The sequence below is a fragment of the Pelobates fuscus genome, chromosome 10 (assembly GCF_036172605.1).
Source record: "Pelobates fuscus isolate aPelFus1 chromosome 10, aPelFus1.pri, whole genome shotgun sequence".
Lineage (NCBI taxonomy): Eukaryota > Metazoa > Chordata > Amphibia > Anura > Pelobatidae > Pelobates > Pelobates fuscus.
The window spans coordinates 6,232,254-6,259,194 of NC_086326.1; the positions used below are offsets into that span (position 1 = coordinate 6,232,254).

At 41.1% G+C, this 26,941-nt stretch overlaps 1 protein-coding gene across 1 annotated transcript in view; it reads left to right on the top strand.

Annotated features, from left to right (window-relative positions):
* Nucleotides 1–994: 994 nt before the first annotated feature.
* The window catches only part of GFRA1 (GDNF family receptor alpha 1), a 202,560-nt gene continuing 176,613 nt past the window's right edge, over nucleotides 995–26,941 (top strand). The window contains exons 1-2 of the mRNA XM_063433764.1: nucleotides 995–1,546; nucleotides 22,318–22,620. Of these exons, the coding sequence (XP_063289834.1) occupies nucleotides 1,507–1,546; nucleotides 22,318–22,620 (343 nt within the window). The 5' untranslated portion in view covers nucleotides 995–1,506. The remainder of the gene's footprint in view (nucleotides 1,547–22,317; nucleotides 22,621–26,941) is intronic.

Consider the following 26,941-nt stretch of genomic DNA (forward strand, 5'->3'; position numbering starts at 1 on the left):
GTGGCATTGCAGGGGTTAATGATGCAGAATGCCTGTAACCCTTTGCTCACAGAGTGTGGCACTGCAGGGGTTAATGATGCAGAAAGCCTGTAACCCTTTGCTCACAGAGTGTGGCATTGCAGGGGTTAATGATGCAGAAAGCCTGTAACCCTTTGCACACATAGTGTGGCACTGCAGGGGTTAATGATGCAGAATGCCTGTAACCCTTTGCTCACAGAGTGTGGCATCGCAGGGGTTAATGATGCAGAATGCCTGTAACCCTTTGCTCACAGAGTGTGGCATTGCAGGGGTTAATGATGCAGAATGCCTGTAACCCTTTGCTCACAGAGTGTGGCATTGCAGGGGTTAATGATGCAGAATGCCTGTAACCCTTTGCTCACAGAGTGTGGCACTGCAGGGGTTAATGATGCAGAAAGCCTGTAACCCTTTGCACACAGAGTGTGGCACTGCAGGGGTTAATGATGCAGAATGCCTGTAACCCTTTGCACACAGAGTGTGGCACTGCAGGGGTTAATGATGCAGAATGCCTGTAACCCTTTGCACACAGAGTGTGGCACTGCAGGGGTTAATGATGCAGAAAGCCTGGGTTCTGGGATAATGCAGTGATTGCACAGAGAGAATGATTAAGCCTGGCTCAGAACCCGTGCCAATTACCCCACCTTTCTCTTTGATCCGTGCCAGGAGTAATTACTCACTGACACTGACCATAAATCACTAATTCCCAATATCCTGCCCCAGAAAGGGGGATAAAAAATCTCCCCAAAACACACAGAGATTGGTCCCTGGCTGGGGAAATGTAAATAGATACAACAATAAGAATGTGAGAACAGATGGGACCTGATACAAACAGTTACATTAAAGCCATAAAGTGGCAGATGGAACCAACTCACAGAGCTGTCACCCAGGGGTTAATTAACCCCTCCCAGCCCCACCCTGCATTGCTTTCTTTATACCATCATATAATACAATGCAACTTTCCTCCTGTATCCCCAGCGCTAGGTCCGCCCCTGATTCCAAAATCCTCTCCTCTCCATTCCCACTCCCTGAGAGCTCATGATGCCCCTTCCCATGCTCTGCTCCCTCTCTGCCCCCTTTCCTTATCAGTACTGAGGCATTTTCTGTGACTCCTATAACCACTGACCCCCCTCCTCCCTCCCCCTCTGTAGTCTCTTTCCTTGTGTCCAAAGCTCACTCTCTCCTTGTGAGGAGTGTGGCTGAGAGCTAGCATTCCCTCTCTCCATCCCAGCTCTGCCTGCCCTGGAATTTACCCCTGGATACTCTGCCCCTGGCTGCTTGGATACTTGGCACTGAGTTTGCAGCAGCTCCCCAGCCTGCACCCAGCCTGCACCCCAGCCTGGGCACTTGGATACTGGTTTCTCTGTACATGGATTGGAAGCTGCATGTTCTGGATGTTACCCTGGGAATATCTGGCTGCTGATCTGATTTTTAGGGAGAGTGGCACTTAATCATCTTCTATTTTATTGGGAACTACCTGAGCCCAGCACGATGTTTTTTGCTACCTTGTACTTCGTGTTACCTTTGATGGGTGAGTGAAGCTGTGATTATTTTATACTGTCTGTGTACTGGGTATAGTGCCAGGCTGTGTGTGTACTGGGTATAGTGCCAGGCTGTGTGTGTACTGGGTATAGTGCTGGGGGTGGTCTGTCTGTGTACTGGGTATAGTGCCAGGCTGTGTGTGTACTGGGTATAGTGCTGGGGGTATTATGTCTGTGTGTACTGGGTATAGTGCCAGGCTGTGTGTGTACTGGGTATAGTGCTGGGGGTATTACGTCTGTGTGTACTGGGTATAGTGCCAGGCTGTGTGTGTACTGTGTATAGTGCTGGGGGTGGTCTGTCTGTGTACTGGGTATAGTGCCAGGCTGTGTGTGTACTGGGTATAGTGCTGGGGGTATTATGTCTGTGTACTGGGTATAGTGCCAGGCTGTGTGTGTACTGGGTATAGTGCTGGGGGTATTATGTCTGTGTGTACTGGGTATAGTGCCAGGCTGTGTGTGTACTGTGTATAGTGCTGGGGGTGGTCTGTCTGTGTACTGGGTATAGTGCCAGGCTGTGTGTGTACTGTGTATAGTGCTGGGGGTGGTCTGTCTGTGTACTGGGTATAGTGCCAGGCTGTGTGTGTATTGGGTATAGTGCTGGGGGTTGTCTGTGTGTGTACTGGGTATAGTGCCAGGCTGTGTGTGTACTGGGTATAGTGCTGGGGGTTGTCTGTGTGTGTACTGGGTATAGTGCCAGGCTGTGTGTGTACTGGGTATAGTGCCAGGCTGTGTGTGTACTGGTTATAGTGCTGGGGGTGGTTTGTCTGTGTACTGGGTATAGTGCCAGGCTGTGTGTGTACTGGGTATAGTGCTGGGGGTATTATGTCTGTGTACTGGGTATAGTGCCAGGCTGTGTGTGTACTGGGTATAGTGCTGGGGGTGGTCTGTCTCTGTACTGGGTATAGTGCTGGGGGTGGTCTGTCTGTGTACTGGGTATAGTGCCAGCAGGCTGTGTGTGTACTGGGTATAGTGCCAGGCTGTGTGTGTACTGGGTATAGTGCTGGGGGTGGTCTGTCTCTGTACTGGGTATAGTGCCAGGCTGTGTGTATATCGTGTGTGTACTGGGTATAGTGCCAGGTGGGTGTCTGTGTGTACTGGGTATAGTGCCAGGCTGTGTGTATACTGGGTATAGTGCCAGGTGGGAGTCTGTGTGTATACACTGGGTATTGTGCCAGGTGGTGTCTGAGTACACTGGGTATTGTTAGTTTTGTGTAATACAGGTTCTTACTGTGGCTAAGTTGTAGAAGGAATAAAGTGGTGAGAGTAGTCCATGGGTTGGATAAATGAGTCAGGGTACTATAACTAAAGTCAGGCTATTATTATTGAGGGTTGTGTAGTCCAATATATGAGCTGCTGGGGGCTTTTACTGCGAGTACATCAATTGGGGGCTAATGTGAGTGGACGCTGTTGGGATTACGGTGATTTGATGCTGTTGGGGTGACTTTGAATGGCTACCTTTGGGGTTTCTGTGAGTAAACACAGTTGGGGTTACTGTGAGTGCCTGCTGTTAGGGTTACTGTGAGTGGATGCTGTTGGGGTTACTGTGAGTGGATGCTGTTGGGGTTACTGTGAGTGGATGCTGTTGGGGTTACTGTGAGTGGATGCTGTTGGGGTTACTGTGAGTGGATGCTGTTGGGGTTACTGTGAGTGGATGCTGTTAGGGTTACTGTGAGTGGATGCTGTTGGAGTTACTGTGAGTGGATGCTGTTGGAGTTACTGTGAGTGGATGCTGTTGGAGTTACTGTGAGTGGATGCTGTTAGGGTTACTGTGAGTGGATGCTGTTGGGGTTACTGTGAGTGGATGCTGTTGGGGTTACTGTGAGTGGATGCTGTTGGAGTTACTGTGAGTGGATGCTGTTGGAGTTACTGTGAGTGGATGCTGTTAGGGTTACTGTGAGTGGATGCTGTTGGAGTTACTGTGAGTGGATGCTGTTGGGGTTACTGTGAGTGGATGCTGTTGGGGTTACTGTGAGTGGATGCTGTTGGGGTTACTGTGAGTGGATGCTGTTAGGGTTACTGTGAGTGGATGCTGTTGGAGTTACTGTGAGTGGATGCTGTTGGAGTTACTGTGAGTGGATGCTGTTGGAGTTACTGTGAGTGGATGCTGTTGGAGTTACTGTGAGTGGATGCTGTTAGGGTTACTGTGAGTGGATGCTGTTGGAGTTACTGTGAGTGGATGCTGTTGGGGTTACTGTGAGTGGATGCTGTTGGGGTTACTGTGAGTGGATGCTGTTGGGGTTACTGTGAGTGGATGCTGTTAGGGTTACTGTGAGTGGATGCTGTTGGAGTTACTGTGAGTGGATGCTGTTAGGGTGACTGTGAGTGGATGCTGTTGGAGTTACTGTGAGTGGATGCTGTTGGAGTTACTGTGAGTGGATGCTGTTAGGGTGACTGTGAGTGGATGCTGTTGGAGTTACTGTGAGTGGATGCTGTTGGAGTTACTGTGAGTGGATGCTGTTAGGGTTACTGTGAGTGGATGCTGTTAGGGTTACTGTGAGTGGATGCTGTTGGAGTTACTGTGAGTGGATGCTGTTGGGGTTACTGTGAGTGGATGCTGTTGGAGTTACTGTGAGTGCATGCTGTTGGGGTTACTGTGAGTGCATGCTGTTTGGGTTACTGTGAGTGCATGCTGTTTGGGTTACTGTGAGTGCATGCTGTTTGGGTTACTGTGAGTGGATGCTGTTAGGGTTACTGTGAGTGAATGCTGTTAGGGTTACTGTGAGTGGATGCTGTTGGGGTTACTGTGAGTGGATGCTGTTGGAGTTACTGTGAGTGCATGCTGTTGGGGTTACTGTGAGTGCATGCTGTTTGGGTTACTGTGAGTGGATGCTCTGGGTTACTGTGAGTGCATGCTGTTGGGGGTTATTGTGAGTGCATGCTGTTGGGGGTTACTGTGAGTGGATACTGTTTGGATTACTGTGAGTGGATACTGTTTGGATTACTGTGAGTGAACACTGTTGGAGTTACTGTGAGTGGACAATGTTGGGGTTACTGTGAGTGGAGGCTGTTGGGGTTACTCTGAGTGCATGCTGTTGGGGTTACTGTGAGTGGATGTCTTTTTCGATTACTGTGAGTGAACACTGTTGGGGTTACTGTGAGTGAACGCTTTTGGGGTTACTTTGAGAGGAGGCTGTTGGGGTTACTCTGAGTGAACACTGTTGGGGTTAATGTGAGTAAACACCGTTGGGGTTACTGTGAGTGTACAATGTTTGGATTACTGTGAGTGAAGGCTGTTGATGTTACTGTGAGTGAATTACTGTTGGGATTACTGTTAGTGGACACTGTTTGGGCAACTGTAAGTGGACACTGTTTGGGCAACTGTGAGTGGACACTGTTTGGGCAACTGTGAGTGGACACTGTTTGGGCAACTGTGAGTGGACACTGTTTGGGCAACTGTGAGTGGACACTGTTTGGGCTACTGTGAGAGGCTGCTGTTGGGGTTACTGCGAGTGGAGGATGTTGGGGTTACTGTGACTGGATTACTTTTGGGGTTACTGTGAGTGGATGCTGTTGGGGTTGCTGCGACTGGATTACAGTTGGCGTTACCGTGACTGGATTACTGTTAGGGTTACTGTGAGTGGATGTTGTTGGGGTTACTGTGAGTGGATTACTGTTGGGGTTACCATGAGTGGATTACTTTTGCGGTTGTTGTGAGTGGATTACTGTTGGGTTTACTGTGAGTGGATTACTGTTGGGGTTACTGGATTAATTTTGGGGTTACTGTGAGTGGATTACTGTTGGCGTTACTGTGAGTGGATTAATGTTGGGGTTACCATGAGTGGATTACTGTTGGCGTTACCGTGAGTGGATTACTGTGAGTGGATTAATGTTGGGGTTACCGTGAGTGGATTGCTGTTGGGGTTACTGTGGGTATACGCTGTTGGGTGACTGTGAGTGGATAACTGTTGGAGTTACCATGAGTGGATTACTGTTGGGGCTACTGTGAGTGGATGCTGTTGGGCTTACTGTGAGTGGATTACTGTTGGGGTTACTGTGAGTGGATGTTGTTGGGGTTACTGTGGGTAGACGCTGTTGGGTGACAGTGAGTGGATTACTGTTGAAGTTACCGTAAGTGGATTACTGTTGGAGTTACTGTGAATGGATGCTGTTGGGGTTCCTGCGAGTGGATTACTGTTGGCGTTACCGTGAGTGCATTACTGTTAGGGTTACTGTGAGTGGATGGTGTTGGGGTTACTGTGAGTGGATTACTGTTGGGGATACCATGAGTGGATTACTTTTGGGGTTATTGTGAGTGCATTACTGTTGGGGTTACTGTGAGTGGATTACTGTTGGCGTTACTGTGAGTGAATTACTGTTGGCGTTACAGTGAGTGGATAACTGTTGTGGTTACTGGATTCATATTGGGGTTACTGTGAGTGGATTACTGTTGACGTTACCGTGAGTGGCTTACTATTGGGGTTACTGTGAGTGGATTAATGTTGGCGTTACCGTGAGTGTATTACTGTTGGTGTTACTGTGAGTGGATTAATGTTGGGGTTACCGAGAGTAGATTAATGTTGGGGTTACCGAGAGTGGATTAATGTTGGGGTTACCGTGAGTGGATTACTGTTGGGGTTACCATGAGTGGATTAATGTTGGGGTTACCGTGAGTGGATTACTGTTGGGGTTACTCTGATTGGATTACTGTTGGGGTTACCATGAGTGGATTACTGTTGGCGTTAGCGTGAGTGGATTACTGTTGGGGTTACCGTGAGTGGATTAATGTTGGGGTTACCGTGAGTGGATTACTGTTGGCATTACCGTGAGTGGATTACTGTTGGGGTTACTGTGAGTGGATTAATGTTGGGGTTACCGTGAGTGGATTACTGTTGGGATTACTGTGAGTGGATTACTGTTGGGGTTACTGTGAGTGGATTAATGTTGGGGTTACCGTGAGTAGATTAATGTTGGGGATACCGTGAGTGGATTAATGTTGGGGTTACTATGAGTGGATTAATGTTGGGGTTACCGTGAGTGGATTAATGTTGGGGATACCGTGAGTGGATTACTGTTGGGATTACTGTGGGTAGACGCTGTTCGGTGACTGTGAGTGGATTACTGTTGAGGTTACCGTGAGTGGATTACTGTTGGCGTTACTGTGAGTGGATTAATGTTGGTTTTACCGTGCGTGGTTTACTGTTGGCATTACTGTGAGTGGATTAAAGTTGGGTGACTGTGAGTGGATTATTGTTGTGGTTACCGTGAGTGGATTACTGTTGGCGTTACCGTGAGTGGATTACTGTTGGGGTTACTGTGAGTGGATTAATGTTGGTTTTACCGTGAGTGGATTACTGTTGGGGTTACTTTGAGTGGATAACTGTTGGGTGACTGTGAGTGGATAACTGTTGGGTGACTGTGAGTGGATAACTGTTGGGTGACTGTGAGTGGATAACTGTTGGGTGACTGTGAGTGGATTACTGTTGGGGTTACCGTGAGTGGATTACTGTTGGGGTTAGTGTGAGTGGATTATTGTTGGCGTTACCGTAAATGGATTATTGTTGGCATTACCGTGAGTGGATTGCTGTTGGCATTACCGTGAGTGGATTGCTGTTGGGGTTACTGTGGGTAGAAGCTGTTAGGTGACTGTGCGTGTCTTACTATAATGATCTCTGTCTGCCTTTCCCTGTTAGTAATGAAGTTAGTTAGTGTTAGATGTTACATTTAGTTACCCTCTGAGGTTACCGAGAGTCTTTGGCTTTTTACGCTATATTGTCACAATCATGAACACATTTATTTTCTATGGCTTCTATTATTGTATGTCGTACATGTGACTCTTCTTTTGATTTTGTTTGTGTGTTGGATATGAAGGAACTGTTCAATATACAGCTCTCCCTCGAAGAGGGTTTCTGCAATTTTTAAAATATTAATACAGTTAGAATGTAGACATTATATATATAATAGCATGTCCATTATACCTGTAGGTGTAATATTATGGTGGATACATTATCCTGCTCTGTGATGTTCTATTGGGCACTCTAGATGGCGCTGTGATTTAACAATGACAATATAACTGGCCCTGTGATATTATGGTGTTCAATATAACTGGTCCTGGGATATTATACTGGGCAATATAACTGGCCCTGTGATATTATAGTGTTCAATATAACTGGTCCTGGGATATTATACTGGGCAATATAACTGGCCCTGTGATATTATAGTGTTCAATTATAGTGTTCAATATAACTGGTCCTGTGATATTATAGTGGGCAATATAACTGGCCCTGTGATATTATGGTGTTCATTAACTGGTCCTGGGATATTATACTGGGCAATATAACTGGTCCTGTGATATTATACTGGGCAATATAACTGGCCCTGTGATATTATAGAGTGGGCAATATAACTGGTCGTGTAATATTGTAGAGTAGCAATATAACAGGTCGTGTAATATTGTAGAGTGGGCAATATAACTGGTCCTGTGATATTATAGTGGCCATTATAACTGATCCTGTGATATTATAGTGTTCAATATAACTGGTCCTGGGATATTATGCTGGGCAATATAACTGGTCCTGTGATATTATAGTGGGCAATATAACTGGCCCTGTGATATTATAGTGGGCAATATAACTGGCCCTGTGATATTATGGTGTTCAATATAACTGGTCCTGGGATATTATACTGGGCAATATAACTGGCCCTGTGATATTATAGAGTGGGCAATATAACTGGTCGTGTAATATTGTAGAGTAGCAATATAACAGGTCGTGTAATATTGTAGAGTGGGCAATATAACTGGTCCTGTGATATTATAGTGGGCAATATAACTGATCCTGTGATATTATAGTGTTCAATATAACTGGTCCTGGGATATTATGCTGGGCAATATAACTGGTCCTGTGATATTATAGTGGGCAATATAACTGGCCCTGTGATATTATAGTGGGCAATATAACTGGCCCTGTGATATTATGGTGTTCAATATAACTGGTCCTGGGATATTATACTGGGCAATATAACTGGTCCTGTGATATTATACTGGGCAATATAACTGTTCCTGTGATAGTATAGTGTTCAATATAACTGGTCCTGTGATATTATAGTGGGCAATATAACTGGTCCTGTGATATTATAGTGGGCAATATAACTGGTCCTGTGATAGTATAGTGTTCAATATAACTGGTCCTGTGATATTATAGTGTTCAATATAACTGGTCCTGTGATATTATAGTGGGCAATATAACTGGTCCTGTGATATTATACTGTTCAATATAACTGGTCCTGGGATATTATACTGGGCAATATAACTGGTCCTGTGATATTATAGTGTTCAACATAACTGGTCCAGGGATATTATACTGGGCAATATAACTGGTCATGTGATATTATAGTGTTCAATATAACGGATCCTGGGATATTATAGTGTTCAATATAACTGGTCCTGGGATATTAAACTGGGCAATATAACTGGTCCTGTGATATTATAGTGTTCAATATAACTGGTCCTGGGATATTATACTGGGCAATATAACTGGTCATGTGATATTATAGTGGGCAATATAACTGGCCCTGTGATATTATAGTGTTCATTAACTGGTCCTGGGATATTATAGTGGGCAATATAACTGGCCCTGTGATATTATAATGTTCATTAACTGGCCCTGGGATATTATACTGGGCAATATAACTGGTCCTGTGATATTATAGTGGGCAATATAACTGGCCCTGTGATATTATAGAGTGGGCAATATAACTGGTCCTGTAATATTGTAGAGTGGCAAAATAACTGGTCCTGTGATATTATAGTGGCTATTATAACTGATCCTGTGATATTATAGTGGACATTATAACTGGTCCTGTTATATTATAGTGGATAATATAACTGGTCCTGTGATATAATAGTGGGCAATATAACTCGTCATGTTATATTATAGTGGGTATTATAACAGGTCCTATTATATTATAGTATACATTATAACTGTGCTATTATAATAGACATTATAACTGTGATATTATGGTGGGCATAATAACTGGTGCTATTATATTATAGTAGACATTATATTGGGCATTACACCTATGATATTATAGTGGGTATTATACCTGTGATTTTATAGTGAGCATTGTAACTGTGATATTATAGTGGGCATTGTAACTGGTCCTACCATATTATAGTGGGAATTATACCTGTGATATTATAGTGGGCATAATAACTGGTCCTATCATATTATAGTGGACAATATGCCTGTGATATTATAGTGGGCATTATACCTGTGATGTTATAGTGGGTATTATAACAGTGATATTATAGTGGACATTATACCTGTGATAGTATAGTGAGTATTATACCTGTGATGTTATAGTGGGCATTATACCTGTGATATTATAGTGAGTATTATACCTGTGATGTTATAGTGGGTATTATACTTGTGACATTATAGTGGGCATTATACTTGTGATATTATAGTGGGTATTATACCTGTGATATTATAGTGGGTATTATACTTGTGATATTATAGTGGGTATTATACCTGTGATATTATAGTGGGTATTATACCTGTGATGTTATAGTGAGTATTATACCTGTGATATTATAGTGGGTATTATACCTGTGATATTATACCTGTGATATTATAGTGGGCATTATACCTGTGATATTATAGTGGGTATTATACTTGTGACATTATAGTGGGTATTATACTTGTGACATTATAGTGGGCATTATACTTGTGATATTATAGTGGGTATTATACCTGTGATATTATAGTGGGTATTATACCTGTGATGTTATAGTGAGTATTATACCTGTGATATTATAGTGGGTATTATACCTGTGATATTATACCTGTGATATTATAGTGGGCATTATACCTGTGGTATTATAGTGGGCATTATACCTGTGATATTATAGTGGGCATTATACCTGTGATATTATAGTGGGTATTATACCTGTGATATTATAGTGGGTATTATACCTGTGATGTTATAGTGGGCATTATGCCTGTGATGTTATAGTGGGCATTATACCTGTGATGTTATAGTGGGCATTATACCTGTGATGTTATAGTGGGCATTATACCTGTGATATTATAGTGGGCATTATACCTGTGATATTATAGTGGGCATAATGCCTGTGATGTTATAGTGGGCATTATGCCTGTGATGTTATAGTGGGCATTACACCTGTGATATTATAGTGAGCATTACACCTGTGATATTATAGTGGGCATTATACCTGTGATATTATAGTGGGCATTATATCTGTGATATTATAGTGGGCATTATATCTGTGATATTATAGTGGCCATTATATCTGTGATATTATAGTGGGCATTACACCTGTGATATTATAGTGGGCATTATACCTGTGATATTATAGTGGGTATTATACTATAGTGGGCACTATACCTGTGATATTATAGTGGGTATTATACCTGTGATATTATAGTGGGCATTATACCTGTGATATTATAGTGGGCATTATACCTGTGATATTATAGTGGGTATTATACCTGTGATATTATATTGGGCATTATGCCTGTGATGTTATAGTGGGTATTATATCTGTGATATTATAGTGGGCATTATACCTGTGATGTTATAGTGGGTATTATACCTGTGATATTATAGTGGGCATTATGCCTGTGATGTTATAGTGGGCATTATACCTGTGATATTATATTGGGCATTATACCTGTGATATTATAGTGGGCATTATACCTGTGATATTATAGTGGGCATTATATCTGTGATATTATAGTGGACATTATATCTGTGATATTATAGTGGGCATTACACCTGTGATATTATAGTGGGCATTATACCTGTGATATTATAGTGGGTATTATACTATAGTGGGCACTATACCTGTGATATTATAGTGGGTATTATAACTGTGATATTATAGTGGGCATTATACCTGTGATATTATAGTGGGCATTATACCTGTGATATTATAGTGGGTATTATACCTGTGATATTATATTGGGCATTATGCCTGTGATGTTATAGTGGGCATTATACCTGTGATATTATAGTGGGTATTATACCTGTGATATTATAGTGGGTATTATACCTGTGATATTATAGTGGGCATTATACCTGTGATGTTATAGTGGGTATTATACCTGTGATATTATAGTGGGCATTATGCCTGTGATGTTATAGTGGGCATTATACCTGTGATATTATATTGGGCATTATACCTGTGATATTATAGTGGGTATTATACCTGTGATATTATAGTGGGCATTATACCTGTGATATTATAGTGGGTATTATACCTGTGATATTATAGTGGGCATTATACCTGTGATATTATAGTGGGCATTATACCTGTGATATTATAATGGGTATTATACCTGTGATATTATAGTGGGCATTATACCTGTGATATTATAGTGGGCATTATACCTGTGATGTTATAGTGGGCATTATACCTGTGATGTTATAGTGGGCATTATACCTGTGATATTATAGTGGGTATTATACCTGTGATATTATAGTGGGCATTACACCTGTGATATTATAGTGGGCATTACACCTGTGATATTATAGTGGGTATTATACTATAGTGGGCATTATACCTGTGATATTATAGTGGGTATTATACCTGTGATATTATAGTGGGCATTATACCTGTGATATTATAGTGGGCATTATACCTGTGATATTATAGTGGGCATTATACCTGTGATATTATAGTGGGCATTATACCTGTGATGTTATAGTGGGCATTATACCTGTGATATTATAGTGGGTATTATACCTGTGATGTTATAGTGGGCATTATACCTGTGATGTTTTAGTGGCCATTATACCTGTGATATTATAGTGGGCATTATACCTGTGATATTATAGTGGGCATTATACCTGTGATGTTATAGTGGGCATTATACCTGTGATATTATAGTGGGCATTATACCTGTGATATTATAGGGGGCATTATACTTGTGATATTATAGTGGGCATTATACCAGTGATATTATAGTGGGCATTATACCTGTGATATTATAGTGGGTATTATACCTGTGATATTATAGTGGGTATTATACCTGTGATATTATAGTGGGTATTATACCTGTGATATTATAGTGGGCATTATACCTGTGATGTTATAGTGGGCATTATACCTGTGATGTTATAGTGGGCATTATACCTGTGATGTTATAGTGGGTATTATACCTGTGATATTATAGTGGGTATTATACCTGTGATATTATAGTGGGCATTATACCTGTGATGTTATAGTGGGCATTATACCTGTGATGTTATAGTGGGCATTATACCTGTGATATTATAGTGGGCATTATACCTGTGATATTATAGTGGGCATTATACCTGTGATATTATAGTGGGTATTATACCTGTGATATTATAGTGGGTATTATACCTGTGATGTTATAGTGGGCATTATACCTGTGATGTTATAGTGGGTATTATACCTGTGATAGTATAGTGGGCATTATACCTGTGATGTTATAGTGGGCATTATACCTGTGATATTATAGTGGGCATTATACCTGTGATATTATAGTGGGTATTATACCTGTGATGTTATAGTGGGCATTATACCTGTGATGTTATAGTGGGTATTATACCTGTGATAGTATAGTGGGCATTATACCTGTGATGTTATAGTGGGCATTATACCTGTGATATTATAGTTGGCATTATACCTGTGATATTATAGTGGGCATTATACCTGTGATATTATAGTGGGCATTATACCTGTGATATTATAGTGGGTATTATACCTGTGATATTATATTGGGTATTATACTATAGTGGGTATTATACCTGTGATATTATATTGGGTATTATACTATAGTGGGCATTATACCTGTGATATTATAGTGGGCATTATACCTGTGATATTATAGTGGGCATTATACATGTGATGTTATAGTGGGTATTATACCTGTGATATTATATTGGGCATTATGCCTGTGATATTATAGTGGGTATTATACTATAGTGGGCATTATACCTGTGATATTATAGTGGGCATTATACCTGTGTTATTATATTGGGCATTATGCCTGTGATATTATAGTGGGTATTATACTATAGTGGGCATTATACCTGTGATATTATAGTGGGTATTATACCTGTGATATTATAGTGGGCATTATACCTGTGTTATTATAGTGGGCATTATACCTGTGTTATTATAGTGGGTATTATACCTGTGATATTATAGTGGGTATTATACTATAGTGGGCATTATACCTGTGTTATTATAGTGGGTATTATACCTGTGATATTATAGTGGGTATTATACTATAGTGGGCATTATACCTGTGATATTATAGTGGGCATTATACCTTTGATATTATAGTGGGTATTATACCTGTGATATTATAGTGGGTATTATACCTGTGATATTATAGTGGGTATTATACTATAGTGGGCATTATACCTGTGATATTATAGTGGGCATTATACCTGTGATATTATAGTGGGCATTATACATGTGATGTTATAGTGGGTATTATACCTGTGATATTATATTGGGCATTATGCCTGTGATATTATAGTGGGTATTATACTATAGTGGGCATTATACCTGTGATATTATAGTGGGCATTATACCTGTGTTATTATATTGGGCATTATGCCTGTGATATTATAGTGGGTATTATACTATAGTGGGCATTATACCTGTGATATTATAGTGGGTATTATACCTGTGATATTATAGTGGGCATTATACCTGTGTTATTATAGTGGGCATTATACCTGTGTTATTATAGTGGGTATTATACCTGTGATATTATAGTGGGTATTATACTATAGTGGGCATTATACCTGTGATATTATAGTGGGCATTATACCTGTGTTATTATAGTGGGTATTATACCTGTGATATTATAGTGGGTATTATACTATAGTGGGCATTATACCTGTGATATTATAGTGGGCATTATACCTGTGATATTATAGTGGGCATTATACCTGTGATATTATAGTGGGTATTATACCTGTGATATTATAGTGGGCATTATACCTGTGATATTATAGTGGGTATTATACCTGTGATATTATAGTGGGCATTATGCCTGTGATGTTATAGTGGGCATTATACCTGTGATATTATAGTGGGCATTATACCTGTGATATTATAGTGGGTATTATACTATAGTGGGCATTATACCTGTGATATTATAGTGGGCATTATACCTGTGATATTATAGTGGGCATTATACATGTGATGTTATAGTGGGTATTATACCTGTGATATTATATTGGGCATTATGCCTGTGATATTATAGTGGGTATTATACTATAGTGGGCATTATACCTGTGATATTATAGTGGGCATTATACCTGTGTTATTATATTGGGCATTATGCCTGTGATATTATAGTGGGTATTATACTATAGTGGGCATTATACCTGTGATATTATAGTGGGTATTATACCTGTGATATTATAGTGGGCATTATACCTGTGTTATTATAGTGGGCATTATACCTGTGTTATTATAGTGGGTATTATACCTGTGATATTATAGTGGGTATTATACTATAGTGGGCATTATACCTGTGTTATTATAGTGGGTATTATACCTGTGATATTATAGTGGGTATTATACTATAGTGGGCATTATACCTGTGATATTATAGTGGGCATTATACCTGTGATATTATAGTGGGTATTATACCTGTGATATTATAGTGGGTATTATACCTGTGATATTATAGTGGGTATTATACTATAGTGGGCATTATACCTGTGATATTATAGTGGGCATTATACCTGTGATATTATAGTGGGCATTATACATGTGATGTTATAGTGGGTATTATACCTGTGATATTATATTGGGCATTATGCCTGTGATATTATAGTGGGGATTATACTATAGTGGGCATTATACCTGTGATATTATAGTGGGCATTATACCTGTGTTATTATATTGGGCATTATGCCTGTGATATTATAGTGGGTATTATACTATAGTGGGCATTATACCTGTGATATTATAGTGGGTATTATACCTGTGATATTATAGTGGGCATTATACCTGTGTTATTATAGTGGGCATTATACCTGTGTTATTATAGTGGGTATTATACCTGTGATATTATAGTGGGTATTATACTATAGTGGGCATTATACCTGTGATATTATAGTGGGCATTATACCTGTGTTATTATAGTGGGTATTATACCTGTGATATTATAGTGGGTATTATACTATAGTGGGCATTATACCTGTGATATTATAGTGGGCATTATACCTGTGATATTATAGTGGGCATTATACCTGTGATATTATAGTGGGTATTATACCTGTGATATTATAGTGGGCATTATACCTGTGATATTATAGTGGGTATTATACCTGTGATATTATAGTGGGCATTATGCCTGTGATGTTATAGTGGGCATTATACCTGTGATATTATAGTGGGCATTATACCTGTGATATTATAGTGGGTATTATACTATAGTGGGCATTATACCTGTGATATTATAGTGGGCATTATACCTGTGATATTATAGTGGGCATTATACATGTGATGTTATAGTGGGTATTATACCTGTGATATTATATTGGGCATTATGCCTGTGATATTATAGTGGGTATTATACTATAGTGGGCATTATACCTGTGATATTATAGTGGGCATTATACCTGTGTTATTATATTGGGCATTATGCCTGTGATATTATAGTGGGTATTATACTATAGTGGGCATTATACCTGTGATATTATAGTGGGTATTATACCTGTGATATTATAGTGGGCATTATACCTGTGTTATTATAGTGGGCATTATACCTGTGTTATTATAGTGGGTATTATACCTGTGATATTATAGTGGGTATTATACTATAGTGGGCATTATACCTGTGTTATTATAGTGGGCATTATACCTGTGTTATTATAGTGGGTATTATACCTGTGATATTATAGTGGGTATTATACTATAGTGGGCATTATACCTGTGATATTATAGTGGGCATTATACCTGTGATATTATAGTGGGTATTATACCTGTGATATTATAGTGGGCATTATGCCTGTGATGTTATAGTGGGCATTATACCTGTGATATTATAGTGGGCATTATACCTGTGTTATTATAGTGGGTATTGTGTTGTGATTCCTCTGGCGAGGTTACAGTTTGTTATCTCTGTATCACTGATCTCTACTGAGCTGTTTCACCTTTGTCTGGGCTCAGTGTGAGAGGAGGATTTTTGCTGTGTGATCATTTCATATTACACCCCTGTCTTCATGTACTATTAATGGTGTTTGGGGAGTTACAGTGTCTTTCTGTGTCGGATTCATTGTGCTTGGCATGACACACAATCACTGATCTCTATAGATCCAGCATAAAGGGTTACTGCTTGCTCTGTCTGTCTGTCTGCCTTGTATCTCCGGAGCAATGTGCATGGTCTATGTATCACCGGCTTATACTCAATACATTCATTAAACCAGTTTTATATAACTAGCATAATATTATAAATAAAGGGACAGAGTGTGGAGTCCAGCAAGGCGCTAGAGATTTGGTATCTAATTGAAGACAAGAATGCAAGTTCTGCTGTCAAATGTAACTCCCACAATTCTCAGTCATAGTAATCTCACCATTACAAAGACTAGGGTCAGCTGAGTGTGATAGGAGTTGTCATCCACAATAGCTGAAGTGTCAAATTCGGAATATAACCATTTCACTTAATTTGTTCCGGGCTGAGGATTGCAGTACAAGGATGGCACACACATCAGCAATTTGTTTAAAATAAAAACAAAAGCAGGTGAGGTTGACTAAGAGTAATGGGAGTTGTATCCCACAGTTTTACTTACCAAATCGTCTGACTGTCAGAAAGTGTTGGACTGGCTGAGGGTAATTATCGACTGACTGTCAAAGTGTTGGGCTGGCTGAGGGTAATTATCAGCAGACTATCAGAAAGCGTAGGGCTGGCTGAGAGTAATTATCGACTGACTATCAGAAAGCGTAGGGCTGGCTGAGAGTAATGGCAGTCGACTTCAGCAGCTTTGTTGTTAAAGGTGACATATTTCATTTAGGAGAGACTCCAATATTTAGATTTACAGTTTGAGATGATTTGTGTCACCGCCATGGTTAATCCGTCTCATACAAACATCTAACGGGGTTATTTACTAATGTGAGAATTTAAAGGGAATTTCAAATTTAGGATCTAAATAGTCAAACTGGGAAAGTCAGCGATGCTTTCAATTCGACTGCTCTGGCCTTTCATTTGGAATTCATTTCAATTCAGTTTATTTTCGCCCTAAATGATGCGATTCCGTATAAAGCCTCCACAATGACCTCAGTTTAGTGAGAGTTTGGGACACAGTTTGGGACAAAGCTTCGCCATATTTCCCGCGCTGTTTAGACACGCGTTCTGCAAATCGCATGGCTTTATTTAATTAAACCTGAATCCACAGGGGATTTATTTGACAAACACTTTGTCCGTCTTTCCCGCTGTCAAAGCACAGAGCACCCTGCTGGATTCTGGAATACTCTGAGGAATGCTAGCTCTTGTGGCAAAGGATAGCAGTGATGGTGCTCATCAAGAGATTTCAATATTCTGTATATTCATTATTGTACAAATAAATCTAGTGTTTCTAAAAATGAAGCTCTGGTTCTGCCTTGGCGAAGTGTGTTATCAGAAATAGTAGGATTTATCTGCATGTGGTGAGATGCAGCTCAGTAGTGATGGATTTTGGTATAATTCGGTTTGGTTTTTTTTTGTCAGTAATCGCCCCCAGAATCGCACATTTTAGGCTAATCTGTGCCCTCTTTTCAGTTTCAGTTGATCTGTTTTGCACTTGCAGTTCCAGCACATACACAGTTAAACATTGAGTGACACAGTAAGGACTGCAAGCAGAGAGAGGTGCAAACATGCGCCTGATTTATCCCACAATAAATTCCGATTGTTTTTTCAAAGCATTTCCAATCCCCCTTTGAGCTGTACGAGGGTCTGAGACAGGAGCAGATCCTCGGGTGGTTCTACCAAATGTGCCGCTGGATGTTTGTGAAAGGCACATCATTAACCCCTTAAGGACCAAACTTCTGGAATAAAAGGGAATCATGACATGTCACACATGTCATGTGTCCTTAAGGGGTTAAACATCTGGTGCCAAGGTGGGCCGCAGTGCCTAAATTCAGTTATTTATTTGACCCATTCGATGATCTTCGAATGTTTTTGTGTGTTTACACCCCAAGCTGTGCTTCACGGGAGCAGTACATTTCTCATTACTATTAACACCAAACAATATCCCTGTATTAGCATTCAACCTTGTCCGCCGGCAGTAAATTAGTCCTGAAAAGATATTGTAAGTGTTGGAGTATTCGTGATACTTGTAGCAAGTGGAGAGCGATGTTAGACTTCCCAGTCTGTCTGGGTGGTGTCTGTATCAGTAATCCCCTAGGGCTGTCGCTCAGAGGACACAAGGCTGTAAGCTGGTGTCTCTGCTGGAATACAGCGTGGCTGTCACTGATGAAGAACAGAGAGTGGCTCGTAGTGCGGCATGTCACTGATCCTTACACGGGGATGGGAAGCCATGATGAGCATCGCTGAGTGCCATGCTTGGGCTCTGTATGTCACACAGATCACAGACTGGACTTGGGGTTCATTCACGAAGCAGGGAGTGACTTTCCGAATGTATGCATGTTTCCTGCTGGGCTAATTGGCCAATTGGTAATTCATTCACCCCAATTCTCTCTTTCCCAAAGCAGACCCTTTGCTATTGGACCGTGGGATTAGGCATTATGGTTTTAGGGGTCTGGTTGATACAGGTCAATATAATACCGCTTAGCAGGTTGGCAGTAGAGATGGTTAAGGGTTAATTGTCTTATTTAAAAAAAAAAAATTCTACAACCAGATTATGGCCTGATAAACACTCAGACTGATAGGGTTTGGACAAGGACTATGACTTCTTCAGCTGTCTCATCTCATGTGCTGATCCACACTGTACCCCAAGATGTGATCCAAGCCTGCTAGTCCTGTCTATCAACATATAGTAAAAACCAAAGAACATGCAAGTTACATGCGCTCTCTCCACATCCCTATGTATTTTTAAACAAATGGAGGTTTTTAGTTGCCTCCAATGGCCATGAGAGGGTAAGCCCACCTGCCACGTCAAGGCAGACCTCTTTTTTTCTTTGGTTTTTACTATATGTATTTTGGCTGATAAATATAAAAAATACCCCTTTCTGTCTCATTAGAGATATTTTTGTCAGAAGCTCAAGGAAGCAAGGTGAGGGGTCAGAGTAGGACCCACCTAAGATGTCTGCCTTGACGTGGCAGGTGGGCTCATCCTCTCATGGCCATTGGAGGCAACTAAAAACCTCCATTTGTTTAAAAAAATCCATAGGGGTGTGGAAAGAGTGCAGGTAACTTTTTTTCCTTTGGTTTTTACTGTATGTATTGGGGCTGATGTGTACTATGGTCATTGCTGCCACCCAGGAGTTATGGGAGTTTGAGCGCAGGACTAGTTTCTTTGTATCTGTCTATCAACATGTTCGCATGCCCTCTTGGTGGAGCCCAATGTGACACACTCAATTTGGAGTTATGCTTTCTTTACAATTATTGAATAAAAGTGACCACATTTATTATGTGAGATCAATACTTTACTCTTTCCACATTCTTAATTCTGTCTCCATTTCTGCTTCATAACTAAAAATGAAATCATTGGAGTAAATAAGTGCAAGGTGTCTGTATTCATTCTGTAAAAGGATGTGAGAATGGATATAACACATCCTTAGTGCCCCTAAAGATAGCCTGGCGAGTGAGGGCCCAGGGTAGAAGACAGGTGATCCTGCCCCTATAGTGCTCCTTTAATGAGGAAACATTTTGTTTACTTTAGAAATAGGGCTAGTGACTGTATTACCACTAGGCTCAATAGGTTTTATTATATTAGACGGGCCCTGGTGACTGTATTACCACTAGGCTCAATATGTTTTATTATATTAGACAGGGCCCTGGTGACTGCGTTACCACTAGGCTCAATATGTTTTATTATATTAGACGGGCCCTGGTGACTGTGTTACCACTAGGCTTAATATGTTTTATTATATTAGATGGGCCCTGGTGACTGTGTTACCACTAGGCTCAATATGTTTTATTATATTAGACAGGGCCCTGGTGACTGTGTTACCACTAGGCTCAATATGTTTTATTATATTAGACAGGGCCCTGGTGACTACGTTACCACTAGGCTCAATATGTTTTATTATATTAGACAGGGCCCTGGTGACTGTGTTACCACTAGGCTTAATATGTTTTATTATATTAGATGGGCCCTGGTGACTGTGTTACCACTAGGCTCAATATGTTTTATTATATTAGACAGGGCCCTGGTGACTGTGTTACCACTAGGCTCAATATGTTTTATTATATTAGACGGGCCCTGGTGACTGTGTTACCACTAGGCTCAATATGTTTTATTATATTAGACAGGGCCCTGGTGACTGCGTTACCACTAGGCTCAATATGTTTTATTATATTAGACAGGGCCCTGGTGACTGCGTTACCACTAGGCTCAATATGTTTTATTATATTAGACAGGGCCCTGGTGACTATGTTACCACTAGGCTCAATATGTTTTATTATATTAGACGGGCCCTGGTGACTATGTTACCACTAGGCTCAATATGTTTTATTATATTAGACGGGCCCTGGTGACTGCGTTACCACTAGGCTCAATATGTTTCATTATATTAGACGGGCCCTGGTGACTGTGTTACCACTAGGCTCAATATGTTTTATTATATTAGACAGGGCCCTGGTGACTGCGTTACCACTAGGCTCAATATGTTTTATTATATTAGACAGGCCCCTGGTGACTACGTTACCACTAGGCTCAATATGTTTTATTATATTAGACGGGCCCTGGTGACTGTGTTACCACTAGGCTCAATATGTTTTATTATATTAGACGGGCCCTGGTGACTGTGTTACCACTAGGCTCAATATGTTTTATTATATTAGACAGGGCCCTGGTGACTGTGTTACCACTAGGCTCAATATGTTTTATTATATTAGACGGGCCCTGGTGACTGTGTTACCACTAGGCTCAATATGTTTTATTATATTAGACGGGCCCTGGTGACTGTGTTACCACTAGGCTCAATATGTTTTATTATATTAGACAGGGCCCTGGTGACTGCGTTACCACTAGGCTCAATATGTTTTATTATATTAGACAGGGCCCTGGTGACTGTGTTACCACTAGGCTCAATATGTTTTATTATATTAGACAGGCCCTGGTGACTGCGTTACCACTAGGCTCAATATGTTTTATTATATTAGACAGGGCCCTGGTGACTACGTTACCACTAGGCTCAATATGTTTTATTATATTAGACAGGGCCCTGGTGACTACGTTACCACTAGGCTCAATATGTTTTATTATATTAGACGAGCCCTGGTGACTGTGTTACCACTAGGCTCAATATGTTTTATTATATTAGACAGGGCCCTGGTGACTGTGTTACCACTAGGCTCAATATGTTTTATTATATTAGACAGGGCCCTGGTGACTGTGTTACCCTTAGATCCCAGTATATTTCAATATAGTAAAAGATGGGTGACCACATCGCCACCGATTTGTCTGTAACCATTTATGTAAATTTTCCCTCCCCCGGTCACACCAGATCTCCCATTAGCTGGTTCAGACAGCCAGGGGTGTTTGATTGTTTGTTTGTTGTTTCACTTGGGTTATTTTTATTTTTGCAAACAATTGAAGCTGCCTTCCTGTTATCTACACAAATGTCTTGAATTATTGATGAAGCAATTTAATGATGGCATCATGTAAAGTTACATTCTCTGTCTAATCCGTGCCATTTCAGATTCCTTCCTCTCTGCTGAGGTAAGGAGGGTGCCATCTGCAGAGCGCCCGGACTGCGTCAGGGCCAACGAGCAATGCCTGAAGGAGCAGGAATGCAGCGCCAAGTTCAGGACTCTCAGGCAGTGTGTGGCGGGCAAGGAGAGCAACTTCAGCAAGGTGACTGGACTGGAGGCCAAAGACGAATGCAAAAACGCCACCGAGGCGCTCAAGCAGAAACCCCTGTACAACTGCCGCTGCAAAAGGGGGATGAAAAAAGAGAAAAACTGCCTGCGAATTTACTGGAGCATGTACCAGAGCCTGCAAGGTAGGTTCAAACGACACTACAAACTAATACTACTTGTGTTGCTTTCAGGATTGTCCTAGGATTAATTCAGACTATTCTGGAGCCAAATGTTGACTGTCTGTGTGCTAACAATGTTAATGTCTTCACTTCAGCCTCTGTGTGTACATGGGATGCAAAGCAGCTCATAAAATGCAGCCGTATAAATCCCACTTAGCCTTCCTTACTCCTGCTCCAGTGCTGGTCCTCAACCAGTGAAGAAACTGATTTTTCTTGTCTTTACCATATAAGAGCAGCTCATGCGGTTTAGTAAATGTTGACTACATTCTTGTAGCCAGATATTGAGTAGAATGAAAACGATTCTCTTTTACTATGGGAAGTGACAATTGCTATCTGATTATCCAAGATAACTTGGAGGGACGATGTGCTATTCATTCTCTGTGTAAGAGTTGTCCATACTGATAAACATGAATTTGTACACCACTAATGTTTATTGTAGCAATTTACATAATACTCTGCCTAGGCGGAGGTGTTGGGAAATATATTCAGTGATATTCATAGTGAGAAATATTATTGGACGAATTATACTAAGATTTATTTATAGTCGCTGAACCCTTATATTCAAAAGTCATTCAACCAATTAAGAAGCCGTTATTATTATTATTATTAATATTATTATTGCCATTTATATAGCGCCAACAGATTCTGTAGCACTTTACAATATTATGAGAGGGGATTTAACTATAAATCGGACAATGACAAGAAAACTTACAGGAACGATGAAAAGGACCCTGCTCAAACGAGCTTACAGTCTATAGGACGAGCGTACAGTCTATAGGACGAGATTACAGTCTATAGGAGGAGCTCACAGTCTGTAGGAGGAGCTCACAGTCTATAGGAGGAGCTCACAGTCTATAGGAGGAGCTCACAGTCTATAGGAGGAGGTTACAGTCTATAGGACGAGCTTACAGTCTATAGGACGAGCTTACAGTCTATAGGAGGAGCTCACAGTCTATAGGAGGAGCTTACAGTCTGTAGGACGAGCGTACAGTCTGTAGGACGAGCGTACAGTCTGTAGGACGAGCGTACAGTCTGTAGGACGAGCGTACAGTCTGTAGGACGAGCGTACAGTCTGTAGGACGAGATTACAGTCTGTAGGACGAGCTTACAGTCTATAGGACGAGCTCCCAGTCTATAGGAGGAGCTTACAGTCTGTAGGAGGAGCTTACAGTCTATAGGAGGAGCTTACAGTCTATAGGAGGAGCTTACAGTCTATAGGAGGAGCTTACAGTCTATAGGAGGAGCTTACAGTCTATAGGAGGAGCTTACAGTCTATAGGAGGAACTTACAGTCTATAGGACCAGCTTACAGTCTATAGGAGGAGCTTACAGTCTATAGGAGGAGCTCACAGTCTGTAGGACGAGCTCACAGTCTATAGGAGGAGCTCACAGTCTATAGGAGGAGCTTACAGTCTATAGGAGGAACTTACAGTCTATAGGACCAGCTTACAGTCTATAGGAGGAGCTTACAGTCTATAGGAGGAGCTCACAGTCTGTAGGACGAGCTCACAGTCTATAGGAGGAGCTCACAGTCTATAGGAGGAGCTCACAGTCTATAGGAGGAGCGTACAGTCTATAGGAGGAGCGTACAGTCTATAGGAGGAGCGTACAGTCTATAGGACGAGCTTACAGTCTATAGGAGGAGCTCACAGTCTATAGGACGAGCTTACAGTCTATAGGACGAGCTTACAGTCTATAGGACGAGCTTACAGTCTATAGGAGGAGCTCACAGTCTATAGGACGAGCTTACAGTCTATAGGACGAGCTCACAGTCTATAGGAGGAGCTCACAGTCTATAGGAGGAGCTTACAGTCTATAGGACGAGCTCACAGTCTATAGGAGGAGCTCACAGTCTATAGGAGGAGCGTACAGTCTGTAGGAGGAGCTCACAGTCTATAGGAGGAGCTTACAGTCTATAGGAGGAGCTTACAGTCTATAGGAGGAGCTTACAGTCTATAGGAGGAGCTCACAGTCTATAGGAGGAGCTCACAGTCTATAGGAGGAGCTCACAGTTTATAGGAGGAGCGTACAGTCTATAGGAGGAGCTTACAGTCTATAGGAGGAGCTCACAGTCTATAGGACAAGCTCACAGTCTATAGGAGGAGCGTACAGTCTGTAGGACGAGCTCACAGTCTATAGGAGGAGCTCACAGTCTATAGGAGGAGCTCACAGTCTATAGGAGGAGCTCACAGTCTATAGGAGGAGCGTACAGTCTATAGTAGGAGCTCACAGTCTATAGGAGGAGCTCACAGTCTATAGGAGGAGCTCACAGTCTATAGGAGGAGCTTACAGTCTATAGGAGGAGCTCACAGTCTATAGGAGGAGCTCACAGTCTATAGGAGGAGCTCACAGTCTATAGGAGGAGCTTACAGTCTATAGGAGGAGCTTACAGTCTATAGGACGAGCTCACAGTCTATAGGAGGAGCTTACAGTCTATAGGAGGAGCTTACAGTCTATAGGAGGAGCTTACAGTCTATAGGAGGAGCTTAGTCTATAGGAGGAGCTTAGTCTATAGGAGGAGCTCACAGTCTATAGGAGGAGCTCACAGTCTATAGGAGGAGCTCACAGTCTATAGGAGGGGCTTACAGTCTATAGGAGGGGCTTACAGTCTATAGGAGGAGCTCACAGTCTATAGGAGGAGCTTACAGTCTATAGGAGGAGCTTACAGTCTATAGGAGGAGCTTACAGTCTATAGGACCAGCTTACAGTCTATAGGACAAGCTTACAGTCTATAGGAGGAGCTTACAGTCTATAGGAGGAGCTTACAGTCTATAGGACCAGCTTACAGTCTATAGGACAAGCTTACAGTCTATAGGAGGAGCTTACAGTCTATTGGAGGGGCTTACAGTCTATAGGAGGAGCTCAGTCTATAGGAGGAGCTCACAGTCTATAGGAGGAGCTTACAGTCTATAGGACCAGCTTACAGTCTATAGGACAAGCTTACAGTCTATAGGAGGAGCTTACAGTCTATAGGAGGAGCTCACAGTCTATAGGAGGAGCTTACAGTCTATAGGAGGAGCTTACAGTCTATAGGACCAGCTTACAGTCTATCTATAGGAAAGGACAATACATATTTTCTAAGACATTCCTAATAAACAAATTTGATGTTAAAGGTGTAAGGGAGAAGGTAAATGAATCGTGCTATAAATTACCATAACTCTTATCTCTTATCTCTCCCTGGTGTAATTTCATTGGTCTGACAAATATCCACAAACATTAAATCCAGTGAAAAGAAATCTCTCGCTGTGAATGATCTCCGGGTTTTAATTCACTACAATTCCAAGTTTAGTGAATAACTGGTTGTATCCAAGAACATCCTGGTAGAATTCTAGTGTCAGGAAATAAATAAATTGTATTTACTTTTGATGTTGTTGGCGATTGTCCAACTGGGATTTGTGCTGGTTTCTGAAAATCAATAGAAATTTGAATATAGAGCACTTAGTGCCTCTAATTAAAACTCAGCATACATTGAACTTGATCAATATGCTCATTTCTGCTGGTTCACAGAGAAAGACAATATGACCCCAATTAGATAAATATACAGCATTTAACCCTCTACCAGCAATTTGGTGCACAGAGCTTTCAAAGTTAGTTATGCTTGCATTTGTTTAATATCGATCAATATTAATAATAATGCACGCAGGCGTGCTAATGTTGGAGTAAAACATTTGTGATACACATTATTCTCTTTACCTATTTACCAACCTGCCTTCATCAAGCCTGACCCATTGTCAATTTTATAGTGAGTTCCAATCATTCACACTAATGGACGGATTTGTCAGCTTTGAGCTTCTGGCCATTACCATCTGCAGATCTGTGATGAAACCAGAGGCATCTATTGTCATAGAGTCTAAAAAAAGTAGCTCTTACCCTCTGATTTAATTTCACCGTGCGTCTTTTCATTTTCTGGGCTACTTCTTGGGTCATCAGAGCAGATGTCTAAAAATCTGCTCCTGCTCGCTCACACCCACCAGGAAAAGGCTTGCCCAAGGGACAGGCTGACCTTATTGAAACAGATGTGAAATGCGAGGATATTAGAAGATGCGACGTCTTAATAGGTACCCAGCAGTTAGTGGGACGTTTTATAGTATGGCTTTTAAGAAGACAATCATTCTAATGGTGGATTGGTAATTGTTACATTATTTAACTTATTACTCAGATTCTATATAAAGGTTCTGTGAACAAAGTTTAAATTCGTTTACTGTGACTACTTACCAGAATCCAGAAAACATCAGTTTGTCTCTCCATTTCCTTTGGTGGAATGTTTAAATATTATGTCATGCAAA